The following is a 27,351-nucleotide window of genomic DNA, read 5'->3' on the forward strand; positions in this document are numbered from 1 at the left end:
ACATACTCGAGTGATTCAGATTTATCCTGACAGGTATTTCATCACATAGAATGTTGTTCATTAAACAAACATATGTTTGGCTGAAGACTTGTTTTGAAAACTGCCTTTAAACAGCCAGAAATGTAATTACAGAAAGCATGAAGTTACACACAATTTCCATGTGGTGTCACTGGATTTCACTGTAGTGTGGAAAAATAAATGTTTTCATGCTGCAGAAGGATTTTTGGAAATACTGTGCGCAAACTGTTACATTGCTTTGCACATTGAATGTGGTATCAAAGTTGCTGTTGCATCCCCAGCAAATATATTCTCAGCCAGTTATTCCTGCAAAACACCTGCATTGGACAATTAACATGCATACTTTGCTACAGTTAGATCAAATCCTATGCCTATTCTCCGGTCATTTTGTCCAAATAATCCGTGATACTGACAGTGGTATTCGTATTATTTTATTATTGTCACGTGTACTGAGATACAGTGCAAAACTTTGTTTTGCATTCTGTCCAGTTAAATCATACCATACCATACATGGGTAGTGCAGTAGAAAACATACAGAGTGCAGAAGATAGTTTTACAGCTGCAGAGAAAATGGAGATATAAGCAAAGTGCAAATGCTGCAACAAAGTAGATTGGAAGATTGGGAATTCATCCATAGCATGTGAGAGGTCTATTCAGGTGTCTGACAACTGTGGGGAATAGGCTGTTCTTGAATCTGTGGATAGGGCGAGCTGCTTTAAATACCTGGGAGTCCACATCTCTGAAGATATGACATGGACATCACACGCCGCAGCACTCGTGAGTAAGGCAAGGCAGCGCCTTTACCACCTCAGGCAATTGAGGAAATTCAGAGTGTCTCCGAGGATCCTCCTGTGCTTCCATTCAGCGGCTGTGGAAAGCATCTTGTCCGGAAATATTACAATCTGGTTTGGGAATTGCTCTGCCCAGGACAAGAAGGCTCTGCAGAGAGTAGTGCGTTCGGCCGAACGCACTATGGGAACTTCCCTCGCCCCCTGCAAGAACTATACATCAGGAGGTGCAACTCCTGAGCCAATAAAATCATGGGAGACCCCTTCCACCCCCGCAACGGACTGTTCCAGCTGCTACGGTCAGGCAAACGCCTCCGTTGCCATGCTGTGAGAACAGAGAGGTTGAGAAGGAGTTTCTTCCCAGAGGCCATTCGGACTGTAAACTCCTATCTCACCAGGGACTAACCTTACTGTATCACTCTACTGCTTTTTTTTTAAATTGCAGTTTTTTTCCCTTTCCCATAGATAAAATGGATGAGCTTGGGGCATGGGGTCTGGTTTGCAGGATGTGGTCTGTAGGTCTGGCTGCATTCACAACTCCTTGCAGTCTTGGGTACCGATTTTGCCAAACCAAATTGTGACACATTTTGGTAGTATATAAACAGTGCCCTCCATAATGTGTGGGACAAAGAACCATCATTTATTTATTTGCCTCTGTACTCCACAATTTGAGTTTTGTAATAGAATAAAATCACATGTGGTTAAAGTGCACATTGTCAGATTTTAATGAAGGCCATTTTTGTACATTTTGGTTTCACCATGTAGAAATGGCAGCAGCGTTTATACATAGTCCCCCCATTTCAGGGCACCATAACAAGGCAATGTCAAGTAAAGGAAAGTAGTAATGTTTAGTATTTTGTTACATATCCTTTGCATCCAGTGAATCTGCGATTCATGGACATCACCAGTTGCTGAGTGTCTTATCTGGTGATGCTCTGCCAGGCCTGTATTGCAGCCATCTTTAGTTTGTTTTGGGGGCTAGTCCCCTTCAGTTTTCTCTTCAGCATATAAAAGGCATGCTCAATTGGTGTCAGAACAGGTGATTGACTTGGCCACTCAAGAATGGACAATTTCTTAGCTTTAATAAACTCCTTTGTTGCTTTAGCAGTATGTTTGGGATCATTGTCTTGCTGTAGAATGAACCTCCGGCCAATGAGTTTTGAGGCATTTGTTTGAACTTGAGCAGATTGGATGTGCCTATGCACTTCAGAATTCAATATGCTACTACCATCAGCAGTCAGACAATAGACAATAGGTGTAGGAGTAGGCCATTCGTCCCTTCAAGCCAGCACCGACATTCAATGTGATCATGGCTGATCATCCACAATCAGTATCCCCCCCGTTCCTGCCTTCAACCCATATCCCCTGTGTCCCCTATCTTCAAGGGTGCTATCTAGCTCTCTCTTGAAAGTCTCCAAAGAACCGGCTTCCATCGCCCTCCGAGGCAGAGAATTCCAAACTGACAACTCTCAGTGGGAAAAAGTGTTTCCTCATCTCTGTTCTAAATGGCTTACCCCTTATTCTTAAACTGTGGCCCCTGGTTCCCCCAACATTGGGAACATGTTTCCTGCCTCTAGCATGTCCAAACCATTAATAATCTTATATGTTTAAATAAGATCCCCTCTCATACTTCTAAATTCCAGAGTGTACAAGCCCAGCCGCTCCATTCTCTCAGCATATGACAGTCCCACCATCCCGGGAATTAACCTTGTAAACTTACGCTTCACTCCCTCAATAGCAAGAATGTCCTTCCTCAAATTTGGAGACAATACTCCAAATTTGCTACTACCATACTCTTGCACACAATATTTCAGGCATGGTCTCACCAGGGCCCTATACAACTGCAGAAGGACCTCTTTGCTCTTATACTCACCCCCTCTTGTTATGAAGGCCTACATGCCATTCGCTTTCTTCACTGCCTGCTGTACCTGCATGCTTACTTTCATTGACTGATGAACATGGACCCCCAGATCCTGTTGTACTTCCCCTTTTCCCACCTTGACACCATTTAGATAATAATCTTCCTTCCTGTTTTTGCTACCAAAGTGGATAACCTTACATTTATCCACATTAAACTGCATCTGCCATGCATCTGCCCTCTCACCCAACCTGTCCAAGTCAACCTGTATTCTCACAGCATCCTCCTCACAGTTCACAGTGCCACCCAGCTTTGTGAAATCTGCAAATTTGCTAATATTACTTGTAATCCCTTCATCTAAATCATTAATTTATATTGTAAATAGCTGCGGTACCAGCACCGAGTCTTGCGGTACCCCACTAGTCACTGCCTGCCATTCCGAAAGGGACCCGTTAATCCCTACTCTTTGTCACCTGTCCAATACCATGTGCCCTAATTGTGCCCACCAATCTCCTATGTGGGACTTTATCAAATGCTTTCTGAAAGTCTGGGTACACTACATCCACTGGCTCGCCTTTGTCCATTTTACTAGTTACATCCTCAAAAAATTCCAGAAGATTAGTCAAGCATGATTTCCCCTTCATAAATCCATGCTGACTTGGACCGATCCTGTCACTGCTATCCAAATACGCCGCTATTCCATGATTGACTCCAGCATCTTCCCCATCACCGATGTCAGGCTAACTGGTCTACAATTCTGTTTTCTCTCTCCCGCCTTTCTTAAAAAATGGGATAACAATAGCTACCCTCCAATCATCAGGAACTGATCCTGAATCTATAGAACATTGGAAAATCACCACCAATGCATCCATGATTTCTAGAGCCACTTGCTTAAGTACCCTGCAATGCAGACCATCAGGCCCTGGGGATTTATCAGTCTTCAGTCCCATCAGTCTACCCAACACCATTTCCTGCCTAATGTGGATTTTCTTCAGTTCCTCCGTCACCCCTGTTTCTCCGTCATCCCTTTCTCCCATTGGAATCTTTCTTCCTCTTTGGACTGAAGTGATCCTGCACATTCTGTATTATTCCCAGAAATACCTGCCATTGTTGTTCCACTGTCATCCCTGTTAGGGCATCTTTCCAGTCAACTTTGGCCAGCTCCTCCCTCACAGCTCCATAGTCCCCTTTGTTCAACTGTAACACTGACACTTCCGATTTACCCTTCTCCCTCTCAAATTGTAGATTCAAATTGTAGATTAATAGTATGGTCACTACCTCCTAATGGCACCTTTACCTCGAGTTCCCTTCTCAAATCCGGTTCATTACACATTAAATCCAGAATTGCCTTCTCCCTGGTAGACTCCAGTACAAGCTGCTCTAAGAATCCATCACGGAGGCATTCCACAAACTCCCTTTCTTGTGATCCTGTACCAACCTGATTTTCCCAATCTAACTGCATGTTGAAATCTCCCATAACAACCATAGCATTCCCTTTATTACATGCCAATTTTAACTCCTTTTTCAACTTGCCCCCTATATCCTGGCTACTGTTTGGGTGCCTGTAGATATGTCCCATTCGGGTCTTTTTACCCGTACAATTCCATACTGACTCCACATCTCGTTTCAATGTCACCCCTCGCATGGCACTGAATTTCAATCCTCACCTACAGAGCTAGCCCACCCCTCTGCCCACCTGTCTGTATTTCTGTTCACAAAGTCTTCAGCTGAGAGTGGTCATTGACAAATCCACACCCGACTCCAGAAGAGTTGTTTCTGATCTGTCGGACAGGTGTTTGGGGATTTTTCCTTATTATAGAGAATTCTTCTGTCATCAGCTGTGGAGATCTTCCTTGGCCTGCCAGTCCCTTTGCGATTAGTAAGCTCACCGATGCTCTTTCTTCTTAATGATGTTCCAAACAGTTGATTTTGGTAAGCCTAAGGTTTGGCTGATGTCTCTTACAGTTTTATTCTTGTTTCTCAGTCTCATAATGGCTTCTTTGACTTTCATTGGCACAACTTTGGTCCTCATGTTGATAAACAGCAATAAAAGTTTCCAAATGTGATGTAAAGACTGGAGGAAAGACTAGGTGCTGAGAGCTCTCTTATACCTGCATTAAGGAAGCAATTAAACACACTTCAGCAATTACAAACACCTGTGAAGCCATGTGTCCCAAACATTATGGTGCCCTGAAATGGAGGGACTATGTATGAACACAGCTGTAATTTCTACATGGTGAAAAAAAGGCCTTTAATAAAATCTGACAATGTGCACTTTAACCACATGTGGTTTTTTTCTATTACAAATCTCAAATTGTGGAGTACAGAGGCAAATAAATAAATGATGGGTCTTTGTCCCAAACATTATGGAGGGCACAGTAAGTGCACACTTACATCTGTGACACAGCATAGTGGTTACATTATTAAACCAGTAATGCAGATGTCTGGATAAATGATCTTGAAACACGTTTTTAAGGCTAATTTAATCCACCGTAGATGACAACAAAATATTAGATTGCTGTAAATTGCCGTAGATTAGATTACTGTAAAATCCCCGGTTTACTAATTAGAGAGTGAAGTTTGTCATTCCCACCTCATCTGACCTGTTTAGACTCCAGACCTACTTTCAATAATATACCACAAATTGCTTTTTGAGTTTTGCAGGATTTAGAATTGTTGCAACATTAAATTGCCTCAGAATTCACACATTGTTGTAATCGTACAGCCTTGTATCTGGTGCTTCGCATTTCTGTTGACGGAATAAGTATCAACAATTTCCCAACATCTTTCCACAACCCCTTTCCTGGCCTCCTGGATGTGTCCAGCAAATACTCCACCATTGGTGCAGCTGAAGTCTGGAACTTCCCTCCCCTCAGCCTCCTCCATAAAACTACCAATGGGCACTTGTCCCAGAGATTCTTTACATGACTTGGTGTCCAGTTTTGTTTGCTCATGTTGTGATGAACCTTATATGGCCACACAAATAGTACTCATTGGTATTGAGAGCAAAAGACACATCATAAAATGTTTTACATTTCTATAGCACCATCCAAAAAATACTCTGGATTATCCAACTTGAAGCACCCTGTTTTTTTATGGTACTCCAGTTCATTTGCACAAGGCAAGCTCCCAAAAATAGCATTTGCCAATGGCAATTCTTTAGTGATAATGAGCGATAAATATTTCCCCAAACACCAGTGGTGATTCACCTCGCCTTCCTCTGAATTATTGAAACAGAAGACAGACTTCAGTTTTATGCTTCATTCAAAACACAACATACACAGTTACTGGAGTTGGCACATGTTTCAGGAATGGGTTTAGAATACACAATGTTCAGCAGAGAGGGAAGGCCTGAATGGCCATCTGGATATTTTTTTAATGTTTGCTACTCTAGGACTGGCAATTCACCAGTCTTCCGAAACGATGACTGTAAATTAGCTGTACGTAAAATAGAGGAGGGACTGGAGTGCTGGACTCCATTTCCATGCACTCAGCTAATATAGGCTATCAACTGTGAATCCAATTCTTGCCCTTCCCAATTATTTCTGTTGTGCTGAATTCCCAACTCATTGTAATGCAATATTTTCATTCTCACTTCCACCCCCTTTCATTATGGAGCCATATCTGTATTATCCTCATCTCCCTGGCTTGTGTTAAGCAACTATTATGCAGTCACACATCAGAAATTCACATTTGAAATGAAAACTACAATTAAAAGCAAATGAAAATAAAAACAGCAATTTGATCGTGGTTTATAAATTACAAAGACTGAATACACAAACAGCTGTGATATTCCTTAGAATTTAGAAAACTTAAGGGGAGATTTCAGCCAAGTTTACAATATATATATATATGAAAGGGAAACTAAAATGGGTTATTATAGCTGCTTTTTGACTTGGAGATATAGTCTTTTATTTAGAGCCAGTCTTTTCAGAAGTTGATGTTAAAAATTACTTCTGTGCCCAGAATGAGTAAAAATCTGGAACACTCTTCCTTAATGGTAATGCAAAATAACCAGTGGTACAAGTGATTGTGACGATCTGAAAGCAATGAAAACTGGAGCATGTCGGAACAACTTGTGCTGTAAACGTTATATATCAGTGGAGTTTGTGGCGCATCTGGAGTAACAGAGATGAAACAAAGCCAATTATCAAATCTCATTAACATTTATTTGCAATATTCTTCCAAAATAATATCAGAATAAATTTCCAACGGTACTATTCTTTTACCTTGAATCAACAGTCTCACCATTCAAAATGTTTCCATTTCAAGGGGTCAAATCTTCAATTGAAGTACTTGGAATGTGCATGACTACAAGAATTTAACGTTTGCTTATGCAAAACATGACAGGTGCACAGAAAAATAAGACAAGAGAAATGATCACCGCCCGGCATTACAGATAATTAGAGTTAGTGAACACACACACTTGATGCCTATATTAATATATACATTTCCATGGTTTATATTCTTATACTTCATAGCACTTATTGCTAAGATAATTATTTGGGCATCCAGATATGAAAGGAATGAAAATTAGATAAGGGTTATTTGTGAAATTACAATGACACAGAGCATTTCAATAACAGGTGAACTACCAATGACAAATACACAGATGTACAAAGGTGGTTTAATATATTTGGTTACTAATAGGACTCCATTCAGCATCATATGCACAGCATTACTGGTCCCAGAACTGTGGGCAAAATCATTGCCAAGGTAACTGTCCTAGTGTAGATGCAGTTTGTTGTTACTGAGACAGTCAGAGCAAATCAGCCACTTGGATAATTCATTTTCCAAAGATTTAGATCAGATAACTAAATACTTCAGGAAGAATAAAATCAAATTTAAGTAGCAGTTCAAACAGCTCATGGACAAACTGCAATAGGGTTCAACGGAGAAAATATCCCTCTGTTTGTCAAGTTTTGTTTGTTACTTTATCTCCCAAAACAGTTTTGGTTTTAAACATTAAGCAAAATTTGCAAAATTCAAGATATCTTTCAATCAGCTTCAGCAGAGGGTATCCAGAAAACAAAGGAGGGACAGGATTGTTGGGTGTGCAACTAGAGGGGTTGAATGGCCTCCTTCTGTGTTGTCAAAAAATATAATAGGACTTCAATTGTATTTGATAGAAATGCTTAATTGAAACGTTGCTCCTGGTCTCTCCATATAATTTAATATATGTTTCAATACTGTAACGCTTTTCATATACTATTATAGTATTTGATATATTTCAGAAACAAACAAAACTAGAGGCTGTACTTGTTGGCAAATCTGCACACCAGATCAAACCAACAGCTTATTCTTAGCTTCCTATTTTCAATCACATTTTGAAGCAATATTTGTAGCATGGCATTGTTTTACACCAATTAATGCCATGGATATTTAGTACAATGATCTCAATCTCAAACTTAGCACTTCAATCAACATTCAGTAAGTTAAACTGTTGCAAGAGGATTCTTCAGGAGACTAGATTCCAATTTGATTTGGGATGAGGTGTGTAAATGAACACTTTCAAGCTAAACCTTTAGCCAATGGAATTAGATTACAACAATGACCAACATACATGCTGCCCAATAGTAATGGGCCCACAACCAGACAACCAAATGTTGCTTTAGTCAGTTCTCTGGGTAGGAAGGGGAAAAAAAGAAGAAAATTGATTCCCACTTAGATTCGATCAATGGTAGTATAGATCGTAATCACCGTTGTCTGAAGTTGCTCTGCACCATATAACACTTTTTCAATATTAGCCTCTACAACCTGCGGTTCCAAATACTGATTCAGAGAAAAAGCTGCATATATTTATCCAACAGTTTCAAGTGGAAATACCAAGTGATTCTTTATACATATGTTCAGAAGTGATTTTTTTCCACCATTTTCCTAAGAAGTTTAAATCATTAAGAGCCCAGAGCTTATTTTTAAAACATTATTAAGGTGCTAAATAACCACATCAATTTAGATCAGCATTTAGTTCTTTAGGAAGCGAGGGAAAGGAGAGGGAGGGGGAGAAAAGAGAGAGAGGGAATAGAGGGTAGAGAAAAGAGGGGGGGGAGAGAAAAGAGCAGGAGAAGAGAGAGAGGGAGGGAGAGAAGTGATGGGAAGAAAATTGAAAGGGTGAGAAAAGAGGGTGAGATATGAGGGAGAGAGAAAAGAGAGAACTGTTAGAAAGGAAGAAGTGAAAAGCCAAGTATAGAAGAAATGAAACAAACAGATCTAACTTTCTTATTGAGGTGTGCAGTATCATAACAATAGAAATGAGTTCAATTAGTTTGCTCCTTGTGCAATCTTGCAATATGTACAGGTAAGTGAGAACGTCCAACCCATTCAGACAAGACTCCATCTTTGAAGATCAGGCTCTTAGCTGGAAGAGGAACTCCTGCATCAATGGACGATGTGTAGGGAAATAAATTTGTTACACCACTATCCGAGTCGCTGGTTTCCTGAACACACAAGAACAGTAATTAAGAAAAACATCCCAGAAATGCAACACCAGAAACACATTTATTATTATCCATGTTTTGTGAAGTTTACACGCGGTTTGGTTCAGGAGGAATTTCTTTACCCAGAAATCAGAGATTGAAACATGGAAAATAGGTGCAGGAGTTGGCCATTCGGCCCTTTGAGCCATTCAATGTGATCATGGCTGATCATCCAAAATCAGAACTCCATTCCTGCTTTCTCCTCATATCCCTCGATTCCTTTAGCCCGAAGAGCAGAATCTAATTCTCTCTTGAATACATGGGAAATGCAGAATATTGGGAGATGCACATCTCCCAATACCAGAGTGGATGGCGTGAAAGATGGACATGTTTAAGAGGAAGTTGGTCAAACCCATAAAGGAGAAACAAAATGATAGTGAGATGGTGAGGAGTGGGAGGAAGCAGCTGGTATGGAGCATAAACTATGGGATGGCTACTTTGGGCCACATAGCTTGCTCTTCTGCATGTTTGTACAATGGAACAACTTTTCCTTTCAGGTACCCAGTATCACACTCCCTTCCCAATCTCTCAACATGACATACTCAGAGCCCAATGTCAATTAAGAATTAATTTCCCCAGTCATTTCCCCTATGAATCCAATATCAACCACTGCAGTTCCATATCTAACTAGGTTCATCAATGCCAATAAGAGATTTTCAGGTTAGATGTGAAACCAAATCCTAAAGACAAAAGGGTTCCTGTCTCAATCTTCTTCCTCTTATCTAACTAACGTACATAAATATACATCTTAAACAGCTTTACAACTGGTTGAAAGTGAGCTGCACTTTTTTTTTACCTGGAATGACTGTACAAAGCTGAGGACTTGCAGAGATAGCTTTCTACTGGAATGCAAAAGTTTCAGAAGGCTGTGAAAAAATGAGAACATAGCACGTTAAGAATCGACAAAGATATGGCGCAGATAAAAGCACAGAGGGAGAATACGCCTACTCATTGCACCAGCCTCTGTTTAAGGAGACAGAGTCCATATCATTATGAATGATATTAAGGAATAGCTTGAATCAACTTTCCAACGTATAGTTTTCGATGTTTTACAGCTAACAAATGGCAGTGAACTGCTTCTGCCAATACATCAATACCACAATTGTACCATAAACAGTAAAACTTCAAATTTACATAAGCAGCAGTTACAACCTGTTCCCCCTCTTTTAATCATTTGAACTATTCCCACAAAGAACTGAATTGCTTTAAGTTATCTTATGAATGTAAAGTTTGCATCATCTAAACACACTGTCCAGGGCAACTTATGCTTAGTTCATTGCAAGGTAAAATGCCCTAAAATAAGTGGGCATCAAGGAAGAATGTTTAAAATGATTATGGAAGGGTGACAGGGATCACTGAAGGTGAATGGGTTGAGATTCTAGAATTGTTAATGTGGTCTAAGTATTTCAAAACTGAGGCTTTTAAGAACTCAGTTTATGAGGATCCACTCTCTTCTGCCTGGGTATTTTTTCAGCACAAGTCCATAACTTAATTAATTAGTTCAAACTGGGTCGAAAAACATTTGCTTTCCTGCCTTTTGTTTAACGGTGAAGTATGCCAAATGGAACACCATGCACCACTTGTTCTGCCATGGATTTGATTTTTCTAATTTATTTTGCACCAAAGTCTTGTTTTTTTTGTAGTCTTTTGTTTTCTTTTCAACATCTTGTAGAATGTGTGTAAAATATGTATTGAGGGTATAGAGGGGAGATAGCCAGGAAAAAGTTTGCAGTTCCACAGGGACCCGCTCTTCATAACTCCCTGGTTCACTTTCCCTCCCCACCCACCTTCTTCATCTCATGGCACTTCCTTCTGCAACTGTAGGAGGTACAAAACCTGCCAGAGTCATACAGTAACAAGCCCTTCAGCCCCACTTGTCCATGCAGACCAAGATGCCCAGTCTCAGCTAGTTCCATTTGCCCGCAGTTGATCCCTATCCCTCTATACCTTTCCTATCCATGTACCTGTGTCTTTTAATTGTTGCTATTGTACCTGCCTCAACTACTCCATCTGGCAATTCATTCCATAGACCCACTACCCTCTTGAGTTAAAAAAGTTGCCCTTCAGGTTCTTATCAAATCTTTCCCTTCTCACCTTAAACTTAAGTCCACTGGTTCTTGATTCCTCTATCCCGTGTAAAATAATTTGTGTATTTACCCTATCAATTCCCCTCATGTTTTTTTGTGTGTAGTCTTGTATATGTACCTGTGATGCTGCTGTAAGCAAGTTTTAAATTGTACCTGTCCCACACTGCACTTGTGCATATTACAATTAATTTGACTTGAAATTTGGCAGTTGTACATTTGGATTACTTTTCAACAGATTAAAGACAATAGGATTACCTTTGTGCAAGTGTGACTTTTAAGAAGCGTTGTCTAGATATTACACCTTTAAATGCTCAATGGAAAAATACGAGAGTGATCAGGCACACAGACTTGAAATGTTATGAATTTATTAAATAGCATCAGATTTGATGCATTTTGTGTACATGGAGACAAGATTAGATCCTTCTCCTTACAGAGGAGTTTTAGAAATAAAGTATTGCATTTCTGTGGTGCTTTTCATGTCCTCAGGACACCCAACTGTAGGAAATGTGGCAGCCAATTTATACATTCAATCTGACGAACAGCAATGCAACTAGTAACAATTCATAAATGTTGACAGTGAAGAAAATGGCCATTTAATAAGATGTTTGATGTTATGTTGTGCCAGTGGGTAAATGAGCATTTGTTCCCATTAGCAAGGCATCAATTAGCAGATGGCACAGATATGAAATTAATGGTAATCATCTTTCACAGATGAGAAGTATTGTTTTAACTCTTGCATAAAGTGTGAATTTTCAGCTAGGCAGCTTGGGGAAATGGTAGAAAACACTTTGCACAATAAATAATGGAACTCTGCAACACTCTTCTCCCAAAAGGTTGTGTGATTCCAAGAGAGGGGGGGGGAGAGAGATAGAGAGAAGGTCAAATAAAAACCAAAAATGAGATTGGCAATTTTTTTAATTTTTTTTAAGGACAATGAGGGATGTGGATCTCACTGAGGGATCTAAGCACAGATCAGCCATTATTTCATTGAATGATGGACAGTGTCAAGGGCTGAACTTTCAGACTGTTCATGGAGTGTGGGGGGAAGCAATTTCAAGTGGCAGAGCTGTTTCAGAATCTTTCAGAATCAGACTCAACTTAAAAACAAAATGGACAATAGACAAATATTTGAACATCAGCTAAAAGCTTTTGTTGTATGCTAACCTGTCAGCAGAAAAACTGTACATGATTACAATCCAGCTATCCACAGTATACAAATACATGATAAAGGGAATAATGTTTAGTGCAAGATACAAGTTCAATAAAGTCCAATGAAAGATTGTCTGAGGGTCTCCAATGAGATAGATAGTAGCTCTGGACAATGTTTTAGTTGTTGATAGGATGATTCAGTTATCTGATAACAGTTGGGAAGAAACTGCCCCTGAATCTGGGGGTGTGCGTTTTCACACTTCGATAATGCTGATGGGAGAGGGGAGAAGAGGGAGTGACCTGGGTGAGTCTCGTCCTTGATTATGCTGGTGGAGCTGCAGAAAAAGTATGAAGTGCAAATGGAGTCAATGGAAGGGAGGTCGGTTTGTGTAATGGTCTGGGCTGATCCACAATTCTTTGCAATTTCTTGCGGTTGGATTTATATTTGAAGATGAGCTACAAGGAAAGAGCTGGGCCCTCAAGAACCAGTACATCCACAACAGTGTCCATCATGCATCATTCAATGCAAGTTAAAGCAATGATTCCATGAGGAGAAAAAGGCAAACCAGGCATGATCGTGAAAACTAACTTACTTCTCCTTCCCACACAATCCATGCGCCGCAATCTTCCTACAAACATGTCTGTTCAGTTCTGAAACAAAGAGCGGGATCCCGAAGCAGACCTCCAGAGGAATCCAATCCTGCTCCACAGTGGAAACTGGAAAATTAGAATATTGTAAAATTAGAACACCACGATATTCCCCTCTTTCACTTTGGGGGCAGCATTTCTGGGTGAAAAATAGTTACCTGATGTAATTGTCATAGAAACATAGAAAATAAGTGCAGGAGTAGGCCATTCGGCCCTTCGAGCCTGCACCGCCATTCAATATGATCATGGCTGATCATCCAACTCAGTATCCTGTACCTGCCTTCTCTCCATACCCCCTGATCCCTTTAGCCACAAGGGCCACATCTAACTCCCTCTTAAATATAGCCAATGAACTGGCCTCAACTACCTTCTGTGGCAGAGAATTCCAGAGATTCACCATTCTCTGTGTGAAAAATGTTTTTCTCATCTCTGTCCTAAAAGATTTCCCCCTTATCCTTAAACTGTGACCCCTTGTTCTGGACTTCCCCAACATCGGGAACAATCTTCCTGCATCTAGCCTGTCCAACCCCTTAAGAATTTTGTAAGTTTCTATAAGATCCCCCCTCAATCTTCTAAATTCTAGCGAGTACAAGCCATGTTTGGCCAAAGGCCTTTCTGCAGTTGGTACATTCAACAAGTCCAAGATATTCAACGTGAAAGAGAAATGATTAAAAGCTCTTCATAAGGGCAAGAGGAAAATTTGCAAGGAAGATAATGCGACAGCTGATCAAAAGATGAATGATGAGGTTGGTTTGTGAGGAATGAAATGAAGACAGAGGTTGTTGAAAGACTTTCCAGATGATAGGGTCTTGGTAGCCGAAGGCACAATTAAATTTGCAAATTCATGAAAAGGCAGAATTAAAAGAGCACAGATGTCGGAGAGCTGTAGGAATGGAAGCAGTTGCCAAACACACCTTAGACACTGTGTGATAATGTGAAGCAAGATGACTAGCCAGCACGTTCATTTGGTGACTGAAATCCACTAATCTAATGCTGAAATACACTAGTTCAGTGCCAAGAACTCAAATCAGACAGCTCAGTGAGCAGTCTCAGAATAAACGAGGAGGAATTTCTTTAGCCAGAGGATGGTGAATCTGTGGAATTTATTGCCACAGATGGCAGTGGAGACCAAAACATTAGGCATTTTTAAAGCGCAGATTGCTAGGTTATTGATTAATAAGAGTACCAAACGTTTTGGTGAGAAGGCAGGAGAATGGGGTTGGAGAAGGAAAAATAGATCAGCCATGATCAAATGGCATGGCAGACTCGATGGTCCAAATGGCCAAAATACTGCTCCTGTATCTTATGATCTTACGAACATCCACATATTCACCAACTAGAAGGAGCCCTGTTTGGTTTTTATTAAAACTTCATTCTTGGGTGGTGGGGGTCACTGACAATTGCCTTGGTGTAGGTGGGTGTGAGTCACTTTCTTAAACCACTGCAGTCCATGCAGCAGAGATGCTCCCTAAGTGGAGAAGATCAAGGATTTTGACCTGATATTAATATGTCAAAGCAAGATAGAGTGCAGCTCAGAGATGGAAACAGGAAGTGATTGTACTCTCTGGGAACTAAAACCCATTCACTTTTGATTGAATATGGACCTGGGCTTGGAAGGTGCTCGATTCTAAACACTGGCAGAAGATTAATGTCGCAAGATTTGCCTTTACCTTCACCAGTTCTTTTGGTTCCAGAATCAGCCACGGGCTCATCTGCCACTAACTCAAATGATTCTGTGCTGCCTTGAACAGAGCCAGATGGGGATTCAAATTCTTCTGCAAAAAAATACAAATGCACATTAGATTAACAATATGTAAAGGATTTCTCCTTCTTTCCCCATCATTTATTCATTTTCAAGATGCATTGCTAGCAAGAATTTAGTGAACATTCCAAATTGCTTTGATAAGGTGAAGGTGAGCTACTTTGTGAATGTTTGCAATCCCTCTGGGTGAAAGCATTTCTGTAGATTTAGACCAAGTGACAAGAAGAGGGAAATATATTTTGCATTCAAAATGAAATGTGCAATTTCGAAGTAAACCTAGAGGTATCTCCATTGATTTTGTATTCCTTGAGCCAAAATAGTTACAGTTTCTCAACCCCATGTACAGTCCTGCCGGATTTTTGCATGTGCTGTCTTTTGGTTGTAGCATTAAACCAAACAACACCATACACCATCTTCTTTCTCAGTTTGACAGAGGGTCTGCTCGCATTCTTTCAAGAGGAGGATTCTAATCAAACAATGACATTTCAAATTCCAACTGGCCAATGTTTACCCCTCAACAAAATACTGATCAGGATATGGTACTGCAGTTATAAAATAGCTGCAATTTCATACATCACACTATGACAAAATCTTGAGATCCTGTAAATGCTTGTGAAGAACCTTGTGATGTTCCAACCCATTATTCCCTTGAAGAAAAACTAGACAATACCTTAAACTGAAATAACTTGGAAATGCAGCAGACAATAGAGGGATATTGAGGCCAGTTCATTGGCTATATTTAAGTGGGAGTTAGATGTGGCCCTTGTGGCTAAAGGGATCAGGGGTTATGGAGAGAAGGCAAGTACGGGATACTGAGTTGGATGATCAGCCATGATCATAATGAATGGCCGTGCAGGCTCGAAGGGCCGAATGGCCTACTCCTGCACCTATTTTCTATGTTTCTATGTTTCTATTCCTTACCATAAATCTGTGATAAGAAGTCCTGCACTCTCATTATTAAACAATCTCTTATTAGTGCACTGCATTATGAAATTCCCTGCCACAGTGGGGAGTGGAGACCAAGTCACTGGATGGATTTAAGAGAGAGTTAGATAGAGCTCTAGCGGCTAGTGGAGTCAAGGGATACGGGGAGAAGGCAGGCACGGGTTATTGATAGGGGACGATCAGCCATGATCACAATGAATGGTGGTGCTGGCTCGAAGGGCCGAATTGGCCTCCTCCTGCACCTATTTTCTATGTTTTCATTATATTTTTTTAATGCATTACTCAGAGTAGGGGAATCAACAACCAGAGGACATAGGTTTAAGGTGAGAGGGGAAAGATTTAAAGTTATGTGAGGGGAAACGGTTTCACACAGAGAATGGCGGGTATATAGAATGAGATGCAGAGAAGGTAGTTGAGGAGAAGGTAGTTGAGAAAGAAGGTGGTGTATGAATGGGGGTGGGGGGGGCGGTGTTGTTTGGTTTAATATTCCAACCAAAAGACAAAATCACAATTAAGAGACATTTGGACTGGTACACGGATAGGAAAGGTTGATAGGGATGTGGGTCAAATGTAGGCAGATGGGAAAAGTGTAGATGGGGTATCTTGGTTGGCATGGTAAAGTTGGGCCCATGGGCCTGTTTCTGTGCCGTGTGACTCTGTAAATCAAAAATCTCAAGATATTCACAGATATTGAAATGGTTGGACAAGTGTACATCCAATGTTGTTCTACGAACTGAACCTGGCCTACCTTTCTCATCCAGGTCCTCACTGGATCGTCTGCCATTATAGCGGCAAGCTCGAGGGTTCACCATGTTCACAAACCCACAGAAATGTTCCAGATCCACTTTTTCCCTCAACACTTTCAAAGCTCTGTGTGAGCACATATTACTCCGGGAAAATTCTGCAATAATCCCAAGGAAGAGTTAAAAGAATGAAGTTCATCAAAATGTCATACACAGGAGCCCCCCCCCCCCAGGTTAAGGAAGATCTAAATTAGGGAAATCCAAATGTAAGCAAATTCTTCCATAATTTTTTTTAAACAATTTTTAAGACAGGAAAGTTAGTTCCAGAAATGCAACATTTTCACAAGTTATGGAAGACGGGTAGCAAATGCTTAATTCAAAAGGCAACTAGGCTTCAAAATAAAAAACTGTCACACGTAATTTCCATGAAATAAGCTAACAGGCGCCACGGAGTCCTTACAAACATACCTTACATTGGTTCACAGCTGGAGGCCACATAATAGATTTGCTTTGGAAACAGACAAGGCATTGTGTTCTATTAATTCTTGTAAAATACTTCATCAAACAATGTCATATCCCATTGATACTTTAAGGCCATGAAAAATAGCCTATAGATGGGAGACATTCTGATTCTCTACCATTGACATCACGCAGGAAAAGACAACAGAGAAACATACATGATAAATCAACCCACATTGAAATCATTTGTTTCTGACAAAGAAAAATAAATTTACAGACAGTTCCAGGTACAGATCCCTTATATAATCTGGGGACTGCTTGTATGTAGAACTCAAGACAAATTTCAACATTTCAATCATGTTTGGGTCTCCTCACTTTTGTTTTTGGCATGGGCAGGGCATACAGCTGTAGGCCCAGATGGTATATCTGGGCGAGTACTAAAGTATTGTGCTAATCAGTTAGCTCCAGTGTTCACCACAATATTCAACCTCTCCCTGTCCAAGTCCGTGGTCCCTACCTGCTTCAAGAGATCCACTATTGTACCAGTGCCTAAGAATGCCTCTCCAGTCTGCTTGAATGACTACCGACCGGTGGCCCTCACCTCAGTGGTCATGAAATGCTTCGAGAGGCTGATCAAGGACTACATCTGCGCCTTCCCCACTCGCACCCTGGACCGTCCAAACAGATCCACGGATGATACGGTCTCCCAGGTTTTTCACACCACTCTCTCTCACCTTGACAGCCAGAAGGGGGGCTATGTGGGGATGCTGTTCATTGATTTCAGTTCAGCTTTCAACACCATAGTCCCCACCAGACTAGAACTGTGACTTAACACTCCCCTGTGTGCCTGGGTCCAGGACTTTCTGACCGTCAGGCCCCAGGCGGTCAAGATGGGTAGACATACCCTCACCCTGAACACAGGATTCCCCCAGGGTTGCGTCCTCAGCCCCCTACTGTGTTCCCTGTACACACACGACTCTGTGGCCAGGTTCAACACCAACTCCATCATCAAGTTTGCTGATGACACTGTGGTGGTGGGCCTGATCTCCGATAACGATGAGAAGGCCTACCTGGTGGAGGTGGCTGACCTGGCACTCTGGTGTCAGAACAACAGTCTCCTCTTCAACGAAACTAAAACTAAGGAGCTGATTGTGGACTTTAGAAGGGCACAACAGCCGAGGACGTACATGCCGTTGGGGATAAATGGGACTACTGTGGATAGGGTGAGCAGCTTTAAATACCTGGGAGTCCACAATCCACATCACAGAGGATCTGACGTGGACAACACACACTGCCGCATTGGTGAGAAAGGCAAGGCAGCGCCTTTACCACCTCAGGCAGCTGAGGAAATTTGGAGTCTCTCGGAGGATCCTTCAGTCCTTCTACTCTGGTGCTATAGAAAATATCCTGACCAGAAACAACTCTATCTGGTTTGGCAATATCTCCTCCCAGGACAGGAAGGCTCTGCAGAGAGTAGTACGTTCGGCCGAACGCACCACGGGAACTTCACTACCCCCTGCAGGACGTATACACCAGGAGGTGCCGATCCAGAGCCAGCATGATCATGAGGGACCCCTAACACCCCAGCAACGGACTGTTCCAGCTGCTACGGTCGGGCAAGCGCCTCCGCTGTCACGCTATGAAAACAGAGAGGATGCGAGGGAGTTTCTTCCCACAGGCCATCAGGACTGTAAACTATGATCTCATCAGGGCTGCTGCACCCGCTGAGTTTCTCCAGCTTTTTTGTGTACCTTCGATTTTCCAGCATCTGCAGTTCCTTCTTAAACACAGGGCGTAAATACTGTTGTGTCTTCTTTTAAAAAAAAATGTAAATACTGGTTCAGTTCTGTTCTTTAGTTTCGCACAATCTCGCAGGCATTGCCACTTTCATTTCACTGTACATCTTTTATGTGTATGTGACAAATAAAGTTGACTTGACCTTATTGAGAACCGACTGACAAGGGAGTAATTGGCTGGATTGGATTTGTTTTGCTTTTTGTGAACAGGACATTTCTGGATAATTTTTCATCTTGGCCAGTGGATTCTAGTGTTGTAACTGTCCTGGAACAACTTAGCAAAAGAGACAGCGAGCTTTGCGCAAAAGTTATCAATAATACAAGAGGGGGATGTTGTTTGAAACGTAAGCCTTTGCTGAATGCAGCGCTTCCACTAGTTGTTTGGTTTCAGGTGAAGCATTAACCAGTCTTGCTTCTGTTTGATGGTGATTTCAGGAGGAAATCTCCATCAAACAGAATCCCTCTGCTCCCACGAAGGAAAAAGGAATGGAAATATTCACTGATTATATGAAATGAAGAGGCCTAGGGAAGGCTTATAAGGAACAGAAACAATGACAGGGACCAGTTTGGCAGCATAACCTACTCCCGTACTATAAATCCTTTGCATCACAGATGTAAGAAAAGATTTGACAGCAGAAGGAAGATTTATGATGTCAAAGACTGATTATATAAAAGATGGCTGAATTATGCATTACTATTCTGAAAATGAATAAAATCGAAAGGTACATCCATTCTAATGCAACTTACAGCAGTCAACCAAGATTTGATATGAGATTTGCTGGTATTTTACTGTAATGCTACTTTAATCAGGGAAGTTAACAAAGAGAAGCTGCAAAAGCTCACCTCCATTTATCTCCACTTCATCGAAGGGAAATGGAATGTACGTAGTTTCTCCATCACCATGGATACCATAACCCTTGAAACAACAATGCAATGGATCAATTTATTTCACTATTCTTATGGCAGCATTACTACCTCATTGGGAATTAAATGTTTTAGTGATGCTGGGGCAAGGGTGGAAGGAGGGGGAGAGAAGTCACTGCTGCAAAACATCATATTAGTGTATCAGCTATATTCACTTCCATGCCTTTGATTTCATTGAAGTCCATGCAACCAAACATCAGGATAGGAATACCAGAATGCAGATAACTAATTATGTTCAATTTTAAATCCAACACAGGCACATCTGCCAATAACCAAACTATAAATTAACATAAGCACCGTAAATTCATGATTTTATGCTAAATAGTGGTCTCGTTGATTGATTAAGGTCGGGCAACACCCATGTCCATTTGAGGAGTAGGGAGCTGTATCTTACCGATTAAAACACGTTTCAAGCACACAACTTGTGTCCGCTTAGTTTTTAGCTGGACTATAGTATAAATTCTTATCTTTATTCATAATTTATGTGTAAAAATATATTTAATCTGAGGAACAGGGGTGCCAGGTAGCGGGAGAGCGTGGTGTAATAGCGAGTGGGGGCAGATGCGAGTGGGAGACGGGGAGGGACTGTACTGGCGGAGAGACATTCTCGGCAGCTGAACTACTACGTGCGTACAGACCTGGGTATCATCCGTAGTCAGGATCGAACCTGGGTCTTCAGCGCTGCAAGCGCTGCTGAATTGTTACTGGACCGTCCCCGTCCCCTCCCGAGTGTCCCATCCCTGTCCGGGGGCAGCCGGAGATATCCGGGGTGACCTTGGACTAACAGGACGGTCATAAATGTGGATACACACAAAATGCTGCAGTAACTCAGCGGGACAGGCAGCATCTTTGGAGAAAAGGAATAGGTGATGTTTCGGGTCTTGACCCTGCTCCGGGCCAGTCCCATCAGTCCAGGGTCACCCGGACATCTCCGGCCGCCCCCGGACAGAGATGGGACACTTGGATGGGGACGGTCAATTGCTCATGCTGGAGACCCGGGTTAGATCCTGATTATGGATGAAACGCAGTTCTGTATACATGCAGCAGCTTAGCTGCCGAGAATGTTTATCTCCAGTGACCTATGACTTGGGCATGCGCAGTTGGAATACCGAACTCGCTTATTCACCCCAGCATGGAATATGCTCCATTGAAGGCAGGCACGGGTTATTGATTGGGGACGATCAGCCATGATCACAATGAATGGTGGTGCTGGCTCGAAGGGCCGAATGGGCTCCTCCTGTACCTATTTTCTAGCTTTCTATGAAAGGAATGTAAAGTTTTGAATATGGCTTTACCTGTATTAATACAGCAGAATGTGTGAGGGCATCATTCAGCATGCTGAGCACGTTTGAAGTAGGAACAACACCAGCATCGTGTCCCCAAGAAGTTATAAGTAACCGGTCATATCTCTGGGAAATGAGAAGGATTTTTGTATTTTTAATCAATTATAAATGACGTACAAGCAGTACAGAAAAGAAAACAAACGTTGATTTTATATATAAAAGTTATGAGAACATATTTTCTCAAAAATACCTGTAAAACGTCAGGAAGTTTTCTAAGCCTTGATCCTTTCGTAAGTAATAATGATGGAGGTCCTTGTCCAGTAATATGGTAGATGTAGAGTTTAAACCAGATTGAACTAACTTCTGGGATGGCTGGCCCTATGTGCTAAAATATGAGAAAAATTGTTATTGATTTATTATAAAGCGCCTGTCCCACTTGGGCGACCTCCACCGCGACCTCTGGCGAGTGTGCCCGCGACCCATAGTCGCGGCAAGGTCGTAGGAGGTCTTCGTCACTCTCCCTCATGGTCGAGAGTGGTCTCCGCGTAGTCGAGACTTCAGCTAGGTTGCAGCGTATATTTCAAAATGTTAAAAATTGATTGCGACTAAAAATAGGACACCGTGGGAAAAATCCATATTTTTTTAGTCTTAGGTCTAGTCGAAGCCGGCCATAGTAGGTAGTCGTAGGTAGTCGAAGGTGGTCAGTGGAAAAAAAAAAGGCAATTTAAACAGCAGAACGTCATGTTGATTCATAGCTGGGGAGTTTTTTGGAGAGGAGACTTGTGTTTTAGAGATGGCACCAAAAAGGCAGCAGCGCAGGGCACAACCCTCAAAAAAACTTGGCATGAAGGTGTTGCTCACCCAGGAGGGGGAGTGGCAGGTGATGCCACAGGAGGTGATAGTGCAGGAGGAGGTAGCCCTGCATGAGAGACCCCTAGAGGAAGAGACCAGGGTGGTAGTATATGTCCCCACCACCACCCCATCCTTCACTGCCTCATTTGAAGGCAGCGTAGCAGCCCTTTCTCCTGTGTCTGACACAGCATCAGAGGCAGATGCCCCATTGGTGGTGAGGGAGGGCTGGAGGAAGGTTATGCCTTACACCTTCACCAGGCAGCAGGAGGGGGACCTTGAGGAATGGTTCCAGCAGAATGCCATCCTGTACGAAAAGAAAAATGAGGGATACAGGGACAGGAATGGCATGCTTGCCATCCACTGCCCTACATGTGTGCTTAAAGTTCCATATTTTGTCAAAGCCCAGCGCCACTCTCTTCCAGTCATCTGGGACAGCCCATCACATCATCTTCATTCACCCATTGAGACCTCTTCTTGTACTTCCTCTTCACCCTTGCTCTTCCCCTTCTGCCTTTCTTAAAAGGCTGCCGAATCAAAAGGGCTACTGCAAACAGCAGTAGTTGTATTTTTGCTAACATCGTCCAAACTAGTTCCTTCCTTGCTTGCATGGTTCAGAATGATTTAAACAAAAAAAACCCAGGAGGCATTTTTTAGTGAGAGAAAAAATGCAGACTTGACATAATTTTATCAGGTGATCATTTGAGCTGTAGACACTCATCACTGGTCGTTGTTGGTTTACGGTCTGGTCCTCTGAGGTGGAAGGAGGTCGTGCTCACTCACGGACCAATTTGCCAGAGACCATCCTCGAGTAAAACGTACATGGTCAAAGCCAGTCTTCAACATAGTTGAAGGAGGTCGAAGGAGGTCTTCTTAATAGTCGAGGGAGGTCTTCAACATAGTCACAGGAGGTCGTACACATAGTCGTGGAAGGTCGTAGGAGATCGTAGGTCACCGCGATCTTGATTTTAAAAAAAAAGTTGCTTAAAGTTGCCAGAGGTCGGGGTGGAGGTCTCCCAAGTGGGACAGGCCCTTAAGGGTGATGCATGTTATTAAAATCACACAAAATATGACATGCTCATGATTCTTTATCTGACTTTCCTTTCAGAAGCTAAGTGACTGGGTATGTCAGTATTTTATTTTGTAGGTTTTATTTTGTGGAACAAGCCTATACAACATAAATACAATATTAATAGGACCACAGAGTGACATTAATTTCAGGCTAAACAAGACTAATTGTATTACAGCTGTGTTAAGTCCAACTAACAGTTAATCCTATCAATTCCACATTGATGATATTGCATTAGCAAGTACACATTTCTGAAAGTTGCATGAAATGCTTGCGCAGAATAGATGAATAATTAAACATCGACTTTACTGGAATTTCCAGACATCTTTTTGTTCACTGCACAAGATTTATCACAACCGGATAAATGCACAAATTACCTCCCTTCATAAATTCATATTTTGATTAAAAAATGTCACTGTATGGACAATTGATTAAACCTGGATTTTTGACAGACAACATAAATACTTGGGATAATTTAATACCTTTTCATCAGGTGATCAATCAAAAAAAAAAAACATTCAATTTGCAAATGAGTACTTGCACAGGAAATTTAGGGCAGCAGAAAAGGAAAATGGAATATAGTGCCGATAACAACCATTTTGTTAAATATCAGTTTTAGCCAGTAAGGTTTCTTGAATTGAAGCTCAAGGACATTTTTTTCCAACTGGCTAAAAACTGCCAGGAAAATGTCACATCATGGTCAAAGTCAGCATACAATTAAATACAAATGCACATCTACAGATCATTTATAAATTACAAATAGCAACCATTCCTTAGAACAACAGTACCAAGCAAATCATCAAGTCTCTCTCACTTAATTTCTCATCTGCTATCTTCCATTTATTATTAACATTTTATTATGGCTGATTGCATGCTTTATGCAGTGCAGGAACTCCTCTGGATTACCTAAACATGTGCACCGATGTGGAGATTTTTATCCCCACTGTGAGTATCATTTTGTATTCTGAACAGTAATTCTAGTCATGATTTATGGAGTAACAACAGGACAAGGAAAAATATTAACACCTTTGATGTTTTGTGCATTGCCTGTAACCAAACACCTGCAGTTCGTACACCCAGCTACCAGAAATGATGTACAATTAAGCAGTCACACAAAGCACCTCTAGGAACTTGCTTACGACTAACATCTTCAGAATGACACTTTGAACAGATTGAACAATAATGCAGATGGAGTTCATTACTCAAGCTGAATCTGAGGAATGTTTCAAAACCTTGGTGCTTACCTGTGGTGTGCAGCTGCTTATTGGTCGGATTTCATTGCTGAGTGGAGCCATGGAGACCAACAGAGTGTAATTCTTGTTTAGGACTCTGCTGCAGGTGGCAGGGTCCAATCCCAACAAACTTTCACAACGTAACAGATCCAGTGGAAAACCTAGAGAAGATCACGCACGGCAGAAAACACATTTTATTATAGAAGCCACTGTCCAGAGAATTGGGTTGCCATATTTCAAACAGGTATACATCTTCTTGCGTATGGCGTGCACAGCTTAACTTTGTAAGACAACTTGTTCTATTTGATCTTATTTGATTGTGCCCGCCGGGGTTGATTGCATTCGTCGAAACAGGGCGGACCACATGAAGGTTGCAATCTTCCACCCCAGGTATACATCAAAAATACTTCACTGAGTAATAGAGCATCTTCTGATAAGACAACAGAAATGCAAGATGTTTTTTCCTTTTAAAAATAATTCTGAGTATAGAAATAAGCCATAAAGTTCACCAAGTACATGCTGGTTTTAGCACTCCACCTGGCCATTGTTTTATCTATCTTCATCAACATTATTGCCTCTTGCATGCATGCTTATCTAACTTCTCCTTCGGTAAATCTATGCTTCATTGCTCAACTGTTGCAACGTGTTCTACATTTACACCGTTCCCTTGTTAAAAGAAGATTCATCTCAATTTCTTCAGACAGGTTATTAACAAGAGTCATTTATTTAGTGTCATTAATTCTAGCCTCCCCAAAAGGGCCTACACAATTTAATGCTTTTATAATCCTCATTATCTCCTTTCGGTCACCACCCGATATTTATAAAAACAACTTCGGCACGTTCAATCTTTCTAATAGATCTGAGTTTGTGCTTGAAAATTCTCCTTTTTACATCTTATTTTTCTGCAAAATGGAAACCAGACCAATTAATTCCTAAATGTGATAAACTTAAGGATCTGCTCTATATTAAAGCAAGAATTAACCCACTCTATACTTTCAATATTCTCGTCTTGAAATAGAAACATAGAAAATAGGTGCAGGAGTAGGCCATTCGGCCCTTCGAGCCTGCACCGCCATTCGATATGATCATGGCTGATCATCCAACTCAGTATCCCATCCCTGCCTTCTCTCCATACCCCCTGATCCCTTTAGCCACAATGGCCACATCTAACTCCCTCTTAAATATAGCCAATGAACTGGCCTCAACTACCTTCTGTGGCAGAGAATTCCACAGATGTGTAAAAAATGATTTTCTCATCTCGGTCCTAAAAGACTTCCCTCTTATCCTTAAACTGTGACCCCTAGTTCTGGACTTCCCCAACATCGGGAACAATCTTCCTGCATCAAGAAATAAAGCATCATCCAGAAAAATTAATGAATAAAGTGACCGTTTAATTATTTTTTTGGTCTTTAACCATATTTCCAACAGAGCACAAATCCTACCATTGCTTGGCTGTTCATCATCCGTAACCAGGTCCTTATTATGTCGTAGAAAGAGAATAGTGTTTCTCAAAGTTAGTGCATGATCAAAGTATCTCTGTGCCTCGCCCTCACCAGTGTTCTGAACCTTAAATATAACAACAGTCCAATTACCATTCATAAACAGCATTGACAACAAATGTTTGAAACAAAATGATTTCGGTTAAGATATACTAACATTAACTTGATATGGAATTGTAATATTTATTGCTTGCGATTCCACAATTTCTTTAATATATTTGAGGTTTGTAAATAATTAGGTTTTGTTTTTACTGCAAGAGGACATGGTTGAATGGTGGATACATTACAGGACTAATAAGGCAGAGGGCTTGGTTAATGATTTTAGAGACACCAACTCATGCCTGAATTTAAAATTTAATGAATTGTGCAAACCTGAAATAAACAGCTAGAACTATTAATAGTAGCTATAAATGCATCAGAAAGTTATAATCTTTTAGGGAAGTGAATCTGTCCCCAATTTCTAGTTTGGCCTAAATAACTTTAGATCCACAGCAATGTGATTGACTATAAATAGTCCTGTGAAGTGGTCCAGCATGCCACTCAGTTCAATGGTGTTCACAATAAATGTCAACCCTGCCAGTGTAGCCCACACCAAAGTGGAGATGGTCAAAAGCCTCAGGTTCCTAGGCATAAATATCACCAACAATTTGTGGTCCAACCACATTGAAGCTACTGCCTTCAAAACACACTAATGCCTCAACTTCCTCAGAAGACTAAGGAAGTTTGGCATGTTTCCAACAACTCTTACCAACTTCTACAGATGCACTGTAGAAAGCATACCACCAGGATGCACCACAGGCTTGGTTTGGCAACAGCTCTGCCCAAGATCTCAAGAAATTGCAGAGTTGTGGATTTAACCCAGTCCATCACACAGACCAGTCTCCCAACATCGACTCCTCGTTACTTCACTCTCGTTTTCAGGAAAGCAGCCAACACAATCAAGGATCTTTTCCACCCCGATTATCTCCTCTTCTCTCCCGTTGGGCAGAAGACACTAAAGCTTGAAAGCACGCTCCTGCAGATTCAAGAAACAGCTGCATCCCTGCTGTTATCAGATTACTAAATAGTCTTCCCATTAGTTTGTGTGCTGTCCTAATCTTCCAACTTACCTCATTGCAGACCTTGGACTTTTTCCTCTGGGTTATAATGCTGTAACACTACATTCTGCACTCTGGTATTTTTCTACTTTGCACGACTTGTGTAAGGTTTGATTGTACTCATGCCTAGTATGATTCGCTCTGACTGGACAGCATGCAAACAAAAGTTTTTCACTACACCTCAGTACATGTGATAATAATAAACCTACATCAATATCTGTGAATATGTAAAAATCCACTGGCCTCTGCTGAAATGTATATCATCTACAAGGTGTTCCTTAGGTGTCTTTCAGTTTATTCTTTGCAACGGTTCACCTGGTATGTAGAATGACACCTTACAAGAGTGCAATTAGTCACCATGTTGCTATTAGAGAGTTGCGTGATAGTATCCGGAATTGAAATTAGACTCACTTTTTCCTATCCTGTCTCTCCTTGACTATCAGGTCCTGGTCCCATCCTCCAGGTCCTGCAGTTTTCTGTACACCTCCATTACTTTCATTGATTATACAATTCCATGGTTCTACTGTTGGTTGCAGCTGACAAGACCCAAGCTCTGGATATCCCCCCCCCCCCCCCTCTTCCACTCTTCAACTCAAATAAATAAGCACCATTTGGAAAACAAAGTCAATAAAGCCAAACATTTAAATTACTACAAATTTGTGATTGGTA

At 41.3% G+C, this 27,351-nt stretch overlaps 1 protein-coding gene across 2 annotated transcripts in view; it reads right to left on the minus strand.

Annotated features, from left to right (window-relative positions):
- Window positions 1-6,811: 6,811 nt before the first annotated feature.
- fam91a1 (family with sequence similarity 91 member A1) overlaps window positions 6,812-27,351 on the minus strand; it is a 60,197-nt gene continuing 39,657 nt past the window's right edge. For both annotated transcript variants that reach the window (XM_033019076.1, XM_033019077.1), the window contains exons 15-24: window positions 25,529-25,652; window positions 24,099-24,247; window positions 21,187-21,321; window positions 20,949-21,062; window positions 19,573-19,645; window positions 16,480-16,632; window positions 14,695-14,799; window positions 12,970-13,093; window positions 9,937-10,006; window positions 6,812-9,101 (exon numbers count right to left, since the gene is read on the minus strand). In XM_033019076.1, the coding sequence (XP_032874967.1) occupies window positions 8,922-9,101; window positions 9,937-10,006; window positions 12,970-13,093; window positions 14,695-14,799; window positions 16,480-16,632; window positions 19,573-19,645; window positions 20,949-21,062; window positions 21,187-21,321; window positions 24,099-24,247; window positions 25,529-25,652 (1,227 nt within the window). In that variant the 3' untranslated portion in view covers window positions 6,812-8,921. The remainder of the gene's footprint in view (window positions 9,102-9,936; window positions 10,007-12,969; window positions 13,094-14,694; window positions 14,800-16,479; window positions 16,633-19,572; window positions 19,646-20,948; window positions 21,063-21,186; window positions 21,322-24,098; window positions 24,248-25,528; window positions 25,653-27,351) is intronic.

The sequence above is a fragment of the Amblyraja radiata genome, chromosome 4, assembly GCF_010909765.2.
Source record: "Amblyraja radiata isolate CabotCenter1 chromosome 4, sAmbRad1.1.pri, whole genome shotgun sequence".
Taxonomy (NCBI): domain Eukaryota; kingdom Metazoa; phylum Chordata; class Chondrichthyes; order Rajiformes; family Rajidae; genus Amblyraja; species Amblyraja radiata.